Raw genomic sequence first — 12,167 nt, 5'->3', positions numbered from 1 at the left:
TGTCGTTGGAGTTGTTGAAGTTCCAGCATTTTACAATTACCTTTGGAAACGGAGAGCGAACTGGAGTAAAAACGCGCGACACCCGTCCTAGATTACTCGAAGATTACGTGTATCACATTATTACGTAGAGATTACGCCAAGTGCACAGAATATTACGATCATTACGCAGATCATACGAAGATTAAGATCATTACATCAAGATAACTTGAAGCACGCACATTACGTCGCCAGGTAAAATAAAAGAACTACAAAGATATGTGAAGATTGTGCTTTATTAAGTCAAATTTAAGTGATAAATTTATCCAGTAAGGGCGATAGCTTTTTTGATGTCGTCTGCCGTCAGGAAAAAGGCCTTCGGGTCGCCTATTCGATTATTTAAGTAGAAAAAGTCGGCCGAATTTTGGCAAGGAATTGCCCTCTTGCGAGGAGCGCAGGTGAAGGTGAGTTGATTGAACACCGTCAAGTTGCCGCAAATGTAACTCGTTTGCTTATTGGGCTCGCAAATGTGAAAGATACTGCAGCCATTATCGACATCGGCGAAATATCCTATTTGAGTGGCACATCGGAAGGTGGTCTTTATTGGACCAGTTTGGAGTTGGGCCCCGTCAGGCAGTTCGTAAGCTTGTCTTCTCAGCTACAAATGAATCGATATAATTTAATTTCTATTATTTATAAGTCGTTTTCCTTTAATGAGGAAGGTGTAACTCCGATTGTGCTATAGATTGCGGTAATCAAAACGAGCGGCAAACTCGCTTCTATTTAATAACGGCACGCGACGCATGCTCGTGACATGTTCCAAATAAAACGTCACAGCGAGCATGCGTCGCACGTCGTTATTAAATAGAAGCGATAAATTGGCTTGTGCTTTGTAGCGCCATCTACAGTCTAGTCGAAGTAAATAACTCTCAATGTGACAACTTAAGTAATTAGATCGTAGAAATCATAATAAAGTTAGTTTTACAATTTTTCCCAACACCTGGTACTAAAGCTTCAAATTGATCCTTTTGTAAACGGTTTGTGACCTTCGAAACCAGCTGCACGGGTCACGTGATTAGAATCCAATTTTTTAGGACAGTAGTGTATATATTTCGGGATATATATTTTTAAAAATTTGTATGACTCATATAAATATGAACAATAATACTTATCAGTTTACATAGACACGTAGAGACAAATGCGAGAAGTTCGTGAAGTACTGAATTTTCGTCAGTCAAACTATTATAAAACACAAAGCCTCAGCTAATCAGACGATTTTACAACACAAAGCGTTTGCTAAGCGGACGAAATTCCAGTGGTTATTAGTGGTTATGGTGTTTGTCACTAGGTGGCTTTATGTTAACCGAAAAAGTTCATTAAGCACATCGTTTGATGAATAAGAGGCATTGTAGAACGAAATAATATCATCTCTAATTTTGATGCTTATCTGAAAATATATGTACACTGTTCTGATCGTGATTCATTACTTCCTCTGATTTTCTCATGATATCAGTAGTTTCGCCTTAGTCGCTTGTTTGGGATTATTATGGAGTTGGTCGCCTGCCGTCGCTCAAAAATTGATAACCTGGCTAGTTTTATTGCCAAGGCTTAGCGGGGAAATTATTTCGTAAATTTACAATTAAACGAAAATAAGTAAAAATATTAAAAGCAGTTTTGTGGATTGAGTCAACGTCAAACGCCATCCTTGATATAGTTTAATATTCATGGTGGATATGAACACATTTATGAGTTCAGTAATTGTCGAACAAAAAGTAACGTTCACGTACTTCCAATAAATTGGCTAGCTCTATAAATGAGAAGCTCTGTAGTAACTCGTCCACAGAGTGCTCGGTCACACGAATGTATGTTTTTTGGTAAATTGGTATTGGTAGAGCTGTTTTGACTCAGAAATGGGACTAAACCATTTAACCCAATAAATCGTAAATTCTGCATTTAAAAATTTATTGATGAATAAATCATTTATAAATTCCCGATGGCCATGAATGAAGCCCATCTGATGACGAATATATCAAATCATTTCCGACGGTTCCAATAATGAAATAGCTTAAGTGATCTACCTTTCGATCAATTTATTTACTAAATTAAAAATTTACTTCCGTATGAAATAATAAACAAATACAAACCCGAGAGAGAACTTGGCCACCGTGACATCCAGCCACCAAACAAATAGAGAATAACACAATAAATTTCATTTTAAACCCTGAAATGAATAAACAATCTTAATTTTGGTAAATATTTTTATTACATAAAGCTTGACGCTGTCCCTTCGGGGTGCTTTGATTCTGCTTTTAACTTTCGATTGTATCTAGGAAATTTTACGCATGACATTATAGTTCCGATATACCGATTTCCCATTTAGAAACAGATTTGCTGAGCAATATTTAGAGGGTAATTTTAAGATTAGTTTTTAATAAACACTTAGCAACCTGGTTTTATATTATTCCCAAAAATTAAACAAAATATAACCAATCCGTTCTATTTCTTCCGAAAATCCATTTACTAGATTTTCCGTAAAATTCATCAATTTGTAAAATAATTAATACTCTGCTTTTGAGCTCTCGAAGTAATTATATTATAATATATAAAAACAATAAAAATAAGCAACTTTTCTTAACTGGACTTCTCTGTTTTACCAAAACTGGCTACCAATTCCATTGTTTGGTCATGGACCTCGAAGCAACGGGCATAAATAAATGAACTACTCTCTCACGGAGCAATAGGCCAATGTAAAACGCGATTCACTCTGGAATCTGCTCTTGATAGCCCAAAGAAAAACGCCATAAATTATTCACTCAATATAGATCCTTTTTCCAAATCAAATGAGTACATAATTTAATTAAGTACGAGAACGAAAGTTAGAGTATTTTCAAGTGGATTTTCTGTTATGTAGGGTTTGTGTTTTGTAATGTTATGTGCCCACTGTTTTCTACGATGCTCACTTGGGTAGCCAAAAATTCGCCAAGGAGTGTTTCAGATTTACTATAATCAGGGCCGTATTAAGGCATGTGCCAAGTGTGCCATGGCACAAGGGCCCCCGAGGTCAGGGGGGCCCCCTTTTAGAAATAAATGTTTCTATTGGCATTTTGTTTATAACCACATTGGGTTTAATAGAGTCAAAAAGTAAGGTTGGAAATGTTTTAGGGGCCCCAAATTATATTTTGCACAGGGCCCCCAATATTGTTAATCTGGCCCTGACTATAATTAAACTGAAATCTATCAAACCGAAAAGTTTCCCCTTGGTCTACGCCACTGACTATGCTTCAGTTCACCAATATACCAAATAGCGAAATTATAGTTTAATGGAAATGATGTACCTAATTCCTATTCCGATCTTCCGCATGTTCAATTTTTACGAAGAGCCATTTCTAGAATGATTACACATTTTTGAGGGACTACAGACTACGTCATTAAGTCGAATGCTGCTATAAAACGAGTAAAAACTTATTTCTCGTTTATTTCAGAAACAAATAATTCATCAACGTAAAAGGTATATGAACTTCTATGTTTATGGTTTATCAGCGAATTTTTCCTTTCAATCTTCGGGTTTAACCGAAACTAAGTTTATTTGGCGCTAGTTACCTTAAGAAAAAGTCGTGGCTCGTCCTAGCAGATAATTTTGGATTTAGTTCATACTTCCTTTAAAAGAATTTTAGTTAGCGCGATTTCACATTCACTCTAAAAACTAATAAATTTTATCCTAATTAGGCCTACCCTTACGAAAATGATGGATCAAATTGCATTCCTAAAATTCATTCAATATTTGGCAGATCCCAGTTCTAATTTGATCGAAACTAACAATCCAAAATGTGTAAACCGTTATCCAATTACAACGTATGAAATTCTGATTTGATCAAAATTATTTGATCTAAAGAAATTTGGATTCAAACTTAATGTGTCTTGATTCCAGTTGGATCAAGTCAATTTCGAAAGGGTAAGTAAGAATATAGCATTAAATACCTGACAATATTTAGAAACACATCGGATCTGTTACTTACCTGATCGCTTCTGGATTGCCGATGTTTAACTCCTCCAAACTCAACGAAATATTTTCTGGTAATGAAGTTTTTTAAAAGTGTTTTGTTTCTTTTATAGAATCGCGTAAGTGAAAGAAAAACAAAATAATGAAATCTAAATAATCTCCGCTTTGGTCGCTTCTTTATATTAAAGGTGAGTTTCTATGAAAGCTGGATTTTCCAGATTTGGTCGTCTTCCAACAAAACTAGATAGCCGAAAGGTTTGAGTAATTATCGCTAAGATCCTGAGATTTCGTATATTTCATATAGGCGTAGCGACGCGAAAGTTGGTAATTTTTGTTATGTTTTTAGTTTATCTCTGGTAAAAACAACAAATAGCATTCTTCTCTATCTGCCAAAAAGGAGATCCTCATTTTTCAAATTTCAGGTTGGGGAAATCAAGATCTCAATTTGTTTTATACATAATGCATTTGACGAAGTAACCGTATATATTAAATAAAAAACCTTAAAAATATATATGTAAATACTTTATCTCATTGTAACCGTTCATATTCTTTGTATTTGGGAACTTTACGAAATATTAAAAAAATATACCCTATCCTAACGACTTTTTGAAATGAATTTCAGAATTAACTCTGGCTTCTTTTCGTACAAAATTTTGACATTTTGGTGCCCTTAAATGAACAAACAAATTTTATTTGTAGTAAAATATGTAACCTAATCACGCATAACATTTTCCAATAAGTATAAAATTTACCACTTTCGAAAATGGTGCGCAGAGGCACACTTATGAGTTACATTTAACATTAGGCGAAGTTCATTGGCGGAGTGACGTAATTCGTTTTCACGTTTGCGTGTTTTGTGATGGTGCGATAACAAAAGGTAGATCTCAAAAAAGATCGAAATTTTGCATTATTTCAGCAATAGGTTATTTTCTTTATACTTCTGATGAACATTCGGAATCGTTCTACAGGTGGTCTGTACACGGATCATAATAGTTCAATTTCATTAGAAGGGATTTTCAATCAAATTGATTGATTTTGAGGGAAAGAAAGCGAACCTGTTAGGCTGTTATTGATTTAAAATGGTTTATGAAAAGGAATAGCCCGACATGATCACGTGCAAATTTTAAATGATTTACGGAAACGTAACGTTATTGCCGGAAAATCTCAATTATTTTACGGAAACTGAATGCAACCGAATAATAATTTACTTAGTGGCGCCATCTATTGGGTGGCAGCTCTTAAACATTTATTTCATTCAAATTTCAAATGTTTTTCTTAAATTAAAAAAATGTAGAATGTTCTACGGAAACCAAATGTAAATGAATTAAAATTAATTTTTTTAAGCAAACAGAGTGTATTTGAAACCGAGAATAAAATGGAAACATTTAATAGGAACGGTGAAATAAATCGATTATGCCCCAAATTATTTTGATTTGATCATCCTATCTTTTTAATAACGAACTGGCGAACAATAGAAAGATGCCGGTTTTAATATTAAAATAGTCTTAATATAAATATAATACAAGCAAATGAGCGAAGAAGGTCTTACGAAAAGAGTGAACAAGTCTTTAAATATTCAGGTATATTTGATTCATCTGATATACAATTGAAGCTATTATAAACGAAGTTCACCGTGACCTCGACTGCGGCTCTCTTCCATTTCCAAACGAGTTTTATTTATTTTAATTTGAGGCCCATCTCATCAATTTGAAGATGACGCGCAGAAATCCAACTGGAATAATTCTGGAAAAGCGACAGGAGAATATTTTTACGAATAATTTAAAATATACTTCTAGTTTGTCATTTTCCGAGATATTTGCTACGGTCTCATAGGGTCGTAACACGTGAATCGACAGTTTAAGCAATCCCTGGTTGGGGGGAACTTGTAGACGTGTAGATTATACGCAATACAGCGACGTCTGCAACTCTTACAAGTTTCCCCTTCACGTTTTATAGCGCGTGTCTAACCTGTCAATTCGTCGTAATTTTTATTTTATGTGTAGACTAATTTTTAATATTTCAAATATGATTTTATAAAATTGCTACACATTTCAAATTTTAGTGGTGATTTAAAATACGTAGAATAATTGCACTATGAACAAATCACGATATTAGGGGTTATATTAAAGCGCTGTTAACAAATTAATGCAATTTTTGACAATTGGAAGACCCCATCCCATTAATTACATAATAAATATTAAATAATAATAATATGATTGAATACAAAATTAATATATTTAATTATTATTCACCTGAAATAATTAACTTACTACATTGGTGAGAAAAACAATTATTTAATATATTTAATAAATCTGTTTCTTATTTTTACGTAACATCCCTTAATTCAAAATAATGGATAAAATTTTATTCCCATATTATTGCGCAATTGGGCAGATTCAAATTCGACTTTGTTCGAAGATTAAATCCATAATGTGTTTAATTGGACAATGTCCATCTTTATCCCAATTTCATCAGTTTTTTTAAACGAAACAGAATGGGAATCAAACTGTTGGTGTCTTGATTCCAGTTGTTCCCAAATTTTGATATTGGACCAAATAATTTTCATAAAGGATTGTAACCCTTTACCCTCCCTCGTAACATTTTTTTAAAAATTTGTACAAAATCCTTTTCCCTAATGCGGGTTATTTAATTTAAGTACATGGCCCCGATTCACCGATCGAAATAAAACTTTTTATGGAACCTTCCTCACAATAAATCATACTTATTCAAACTTTTTATTATCCCTTTAAGGAAAAAAAGTATTTGATTGTTTTAAATGTGAGATATGAAACTATGTAACAAAAAATTTACCTGTCAGTTCAATAATGAGCATCTTTAACGATAAAGACAATCCGCAAAGTAATTGATAGACCGCGTTGAATAATAACCAGGTAGATCTTTAATCAGACCACCTTTCTCATATACTCTTCATCAATTCGTTTTCACATTTCAGCAATTTTACCAACTCTCAAAATCTTTAATTCTGAAATAATTAAAAAAAATTGCAGTTCTCCCAGGTTTTATAGAGTAACTTTTTAAAATTCTAGAATAAATATTTCCAAATTATAGAATAATTATTTTTAAATTATACAATAATTATTTCAAAATTAAAGGATAATTTTTTTGGAAATTAGTAAATAATTATTTCAAAATTAAAGGATAATCAGCTAGGCTAAGGCTAATACCCAAGGCACCACCTTAGGCCTAAGTCGTCAAGCGACTTTTGAAGCTTTTAATTCAAAATTAGAAGATAATATTTCCAAATTAGAGGATAATTATTTCAAATTTAAAGGATAACTTTTTCAAGATAATAGGGTAATTACTTCAAATGTAGAGGGTAATTATTTTAAAATTAGAAGATAATTATTTCCAAATTAGAGGATAATTATTTGAAAATTAGAGGATAATTATTTCAAAGTTAGAGGATAATATTTTCAAAATTAGTGGATAATGTTATCAAAACTAGAGGATAAATATTTCAGAATTATAGGATAATTATTTCAAAATTAAAGGATAATTTTTTTGAAATTAGTAAATAATTATTTCAAAATTAAAGGATAATTATTTCAAAATTAGAAGATAATATTTTTAAATTAGAGGATAATCATTTCAAACTAGACGGTAATTATTTCAAATTTAAAGGATAACTTTTTCAAGATAAAAGGGTAATTACTTCAAATGTAGAGGATAATTATTTAAAAATTAAAGGGTAATTATTTTAAAATTAGAAGATAATGATTTCAAAATTAGAGGATTCTTTTTGCAAAACTAGAGGATAATTATTTCAGAATAATAGGATAATTATTTCAAAGTTAGAGGATATTTTAAAAATTAGTGGATAATTTTTCAAAATTAGAGGGTAAATATTTCAGAATTTTAGGATAATTATTTCAAAATTAAAGGATAATTTTTTCAAATTAGAAGATAATATTTTTAAATTAGAGGATAATTATTTCAAACTAGAGGGTAATTATTTCAAATTTAAAAGATAACTTTTTCAAGATAAGAGGGTAATTACTTCAAATTTAAAAGATAACTTTTTCAAGATAAGAGGGTAATTACTTCAAATGTAGAGGGTAAATATTTCAAAATTAGAGGATAATTATTTAAAAATTAAAGGGTAATTATTTTAAAATTAGAAGATAATTATTTCCAAATTAGAGGATAATTATTTCAAAATTAGAGGATAATTATTTCAAAATTAAAGGATAATTTTTTCAAATTTAAAGGATAATTTTTTTTGGAAATTAGTAAATAATTATTTCAAAATTAAAGGATAATCAGCTAGGCTAAGGCTAATACCCAAGGCACCACCTTAGGCCTTAGTCGTCAAGCGACTTTTGAAGCTTTTAATTCAAAATTAGAAGATAATATTTCCAAATTAGAGGATAATTATTTCAAATTTAAAGGATAACTTTTTCAAGATAATAGGGTAATTACTTCAAATGTAGAGGGTAATTATTTAAAAATTAAAGGGTAATTATTTTAAAATTAGAAGATAATTATTTCAAAATTAGTGGATAATGTTATCAAAACTAGAGGATAAATATTTCAGAATTATAGGATAATTTTTTTGAAATTGGTAAATAATTATTTCAAAATTAGAGGATAATCATTTCAAACTAGAGGGTAATTATTTCAAATTTAAAGGATAACTTTTTCAAGATAAAAGGGTAATTACTTCAAATGTAGAGGATAATTATTTAAAAATTAAAGGGTAATTATTTTAAAATTAGAAGATAATTATTTCCAAATTAGAGGATAATGATTTCAAAATTAGAGGATTCTTTTTGCAAAACTAGAGGATAATTTTTCAAAAATAGAGGATAATTATTTCAGAATAATAGGATAATTATTTCAAAGTTAGAGGATATTTTAAAAATTAGTGGATAATTTTTCAAAATTAGAGGGTAAATATTTCAAAATTAAAGGATAATTTTTTCAAATTAGAAGATAATATTTTTAAATTAAAGGATAATTATTTCAAACTAGAGGGTAATTATTTCAAATTTAAAAGATAACTTTTTCAAGATAAGAGGGTAATTACTTCAAATTTAAAAGATAACTTTTTCAAGATAAGAGGGTAATTACTTCAAATGTAGAGGGTAAATATTTCAAAATTAAAGGGTAATTATTTTAAAATTAGAAGATAATTATTTCCAAATTAGAGGATAATTATTTCAAAATTAGAGGATACTTTTTGCAAAACTAGAGGATAATTTTTCAAAATTAGAGGATAATTATTTCAAATTTAAAGGATAATTTTTTTGGAAATTAGTAAATAATTATTTCAAAATTAAAGGATAATCAGCTAGGCTAAGGCTAATACCCAAGGCACCACCTTAGGCCTAAGTCGTCAAGCGACTTTTGAAGCTTTTAATTCAAAATTAGAAGATAATATTTCCAAATTAGAGGATAATTATTTCAAATTTAAAGGATAACTTTTTCAAGATAATAGGGTAATTATTTCAAATGTAGAGGGTAATTATTTAAAAATTAAAGGGTAATTATTTCCAAATTAGAGGATAATTATTTGAAAATTAGAGGATAATTATTTCAAAGTTAGAGGATAATGTTATCAAAACTAGAGGATAAATATTTCAGAATTATAGGATAATTATTTCAAAATTAAAGGATAATTTTTTTGAAATTAGTAAATAATTATTTCAAAATTAAAGGATAATTATTTCAAAATTAGAAGATAATCATTTCAAACTAGAGGGTAATTATTTCAAATTTAAAGGATAACTTTTTCAAGATAAAAGGGTAATTACTTCAAATGTAGAGGGTAAATATTTCAAAATAAGAGGATAATTATTTAAAAATTAAAGGGTAATTATTTTAAAATTAGAAGATAATTATTTCCAAATTAGAGGATAATGATTTCAAAATTAGAGGATTCTTTTTGCAAAACTAGAGGATAATTTTTCAAAAATAGAGGATAATTATTTCAAAGTTAGAGGATATTTTAAAAATTAGTGGATAATTTTTCAAAATTAGAGGGTAAATATTTCAGAATTTTAGGATAATTATTTCAAAATTAAAGGATAATTTTTAAATTAGAGGATAATTATTTCAAACTAGAGGGTAATTATTTCAAATTTAAAAGATAACTTTTTCAAGATAAGAGGGTAATTACTTCAAATTTAAAAGATAACTTTTTCAAGATAAGAGGGTAATTACTTCAAATGTAGAGGGTAAATATTTCAAAATTAGAGGATAATTACTTAAAAATTAAAGGGTAATTATTTTAAAATTAGAAGATAATTATTTCCAAATTAGAGGATAATTATTTCAAAATTAGAGGATACTTTTTGCAAAACTAGAGGATAATTTTTCAAAATTAGAGGATAATTATTTCAGAATAATAGGATAATTATTTCAAAGTTAGAGGATAATTTTTTCAAAACTAGAGGATAATTATTTCTAAACTAGAGGATTATTTTTCATAAATGAGTCGTAACCCGGCATGCAGTTCAAATTACTTTTTCCCGACCCCGACTCAACGCTGACAGCTCTGGCTATAACTAGCTATTTCAACTATCTGACAAACGCATCAAACATAATTATAAGCTTACGGTACTACTCATTAGATCTTTTAGTGGTGAAGTTGGGGAAACACGAGAAAATTAAATTAGAAATCATAACATTTTTAGTCGGGTGTTTGTCCCCCTTCCCCACCTTGACTTTCCAAAGCGTGCCTACGCCACTGAATTCTCATGAGATACAACATTTTTTTTTAATTAAACTATATGCAACTGATTTAAAATTTAATTTTTAATTTTTATTCATATTAATGGGTAAGAGTACTGTCTTCAGTACATATTGAGTTAATTTAGTTCAAGCTAATCGTCTACAATTTGGTCCAAAATTAAAAATAATTTATTTATAATAAAAAGGAATGAATCTTTAACTAGTGTTTCAAATATTTTTCGTAAAAATATGACCAGTCGTTATTTTCCAATTTAAGTTTTCGCCAACCATGTATTAAGAAACGTTTTTCAAGCTGAAATGTTTAACGAGAAATCGCAACAAAATAAACATTAAACCAGATGATAGAGCTTGAAAAACTTGAGTTCATTAGGTAATCATTGTAGGAGATAATAATTTAAAACACCCCCAAAACGGGGAATTCCTAGATGGCACGCAAAAGACCGATGGGCGATGTCACGTGATATATCTACAAGTATATGATCACGTGTATCCAAGGACCAATGGGGTCAGTGGATATAAGACAAAGATCTAAATAAATTAATAAATTTAGCAGTTATTTATTGTAATAATTATAAGACTATTATCTTAACATAGTGTCAGAAGTGACTCAATATTGCTCACCGTTCCCATGCTCTATTTAAAATAAGTTTATCCCCTTTGGATAATTTTTTTCCATCATTTTGTTTGTATTCCATTTGGAACTTTCGGGCCTTGGCTCGTCAACCGTTACCAATACCACGACAATGGCAACCACTTGTGACACTTTTTAACAAAGCAAGATATATATTTATAAGAATGGAGTTTAATTAAAGATTTGGGGAATATAAAGTTAAAAGTAAATTCGTTGTCTAGGGGATGAATTTTGGAATATGATTAATTTAAAATATAAGTGTCAACATTAAAAGAAAAACAAATACACAGAACTGGCAATGGTCAAACATTTATTTAAAACGTTAATTACTAAAAATAAGCTAACTTACAAACTAAAATATTTACAGAAATAAAAAAAAAATTTGCTGGTTTCCCATATGCGACAAAGGTTTTTACGATACCGTAGGAGTGGTTATGGTGACGGTGAGTCCCGGGACCATGGCGCAGCTCCTGGCTAGTGACAATGCGGTGACTTGGCTCTTGACACGGCTCCAGAGTTACCAGATGGCGGTAGCACAATTCTCGTTGTCCGTAGCCCCAACAACGACCGTATATATTTTTACCAATGGTAAGACGAGAGACTGAGCCACGAGGGCATTCTACACTGCGCTAGAGTCACGCGTTAAAAAACAGCAGTCCGGTAATCCGGATCAGCTAAGTACTGCTTCGAGGAGCTTGTGGTTGACGACTCATACAGGGCCGGCTCAAGAAATATTTTTCACCCGGGCAAGGGGGATTTTTGGCGCCCCTCTTATTTTGAGACTAAATAAATTATAAATTTACCGTTTTCCTACCAATAAATAATCCCTTTAATCCCTTTCTAAAT

At 30.4% G+C, this 12,167-nt stretch overlaps 1 protein-coding gene across 3 annotated transcripts; it reads right to left on the bottom strand.

The window, feature by feature from the left end:
• Positions 1 to 295: 295 nt before the first annotated feature.
• On the bottom strand, positions 296 to 4,043 carry LOC149945928 (uncharacterized). Of its 3 annotated transcripts, none has more exons than XM_090172356.1 (4): positions 3,993 to 4,042; positions 3,577 to 3,633; positions 2,121 to 2,197; positions 296 to 634 (listed from the first exon to the last, which is right to left on the bottom strand). In XM_090172356.1, exons 3-4 carry the CDS (start codon positions 2,187 to 2,189, stop codon positions 299 to 301), a joined length of 405 nt encoding a protein of 134 aa, XP_090028482.1. In that variant the 5' UTR covers positions 2,190 to 2,197; positions 3,577 to 3,633; positions 3,993 to 4,042; the 3' UTR covers positions 296 to 298. The 3 variants fall into 3 exon arrangements, with proteins under 3 accessions (XP_090028482.1, XP_090028483.1, XP_090028481.1); XM_090172357.1 differs by lacking the exon at positions 3,577 to 3,633 and adding an exon at positions 3,312 to 3,362; XM_090172355.1 differs by lacking the exon at positions 3,577 to 3,633 and having other exon boundaries at positions 3,993 to 4,043.
• Between the last annotated feature and the right edge of the window lie 8,124 nt (positions 4,044 to 12,167).

This window comes from Leiobunum rupestre, chromosome 4, assembly GCF_980474605.1.
Source record: "Leiobunum rupestre chromosome 4, qqLeiRupe1.1.hap1, whole genome shotgun sequence".
In the NCBI taxonomy this organism is placed as follows: domain Eukaryota; kingdom Metazoa; phylum Arthropoda; class Arachnida; order Opiliones; family Sclerosomatidae; genus Leiobunum; species Leiobunum rupestre.
The sequence above is the reverse complement of the archived record's forward strand: the minus strand, read 5'-3'. Positions and strand labels throughout refer to the sequence as shown.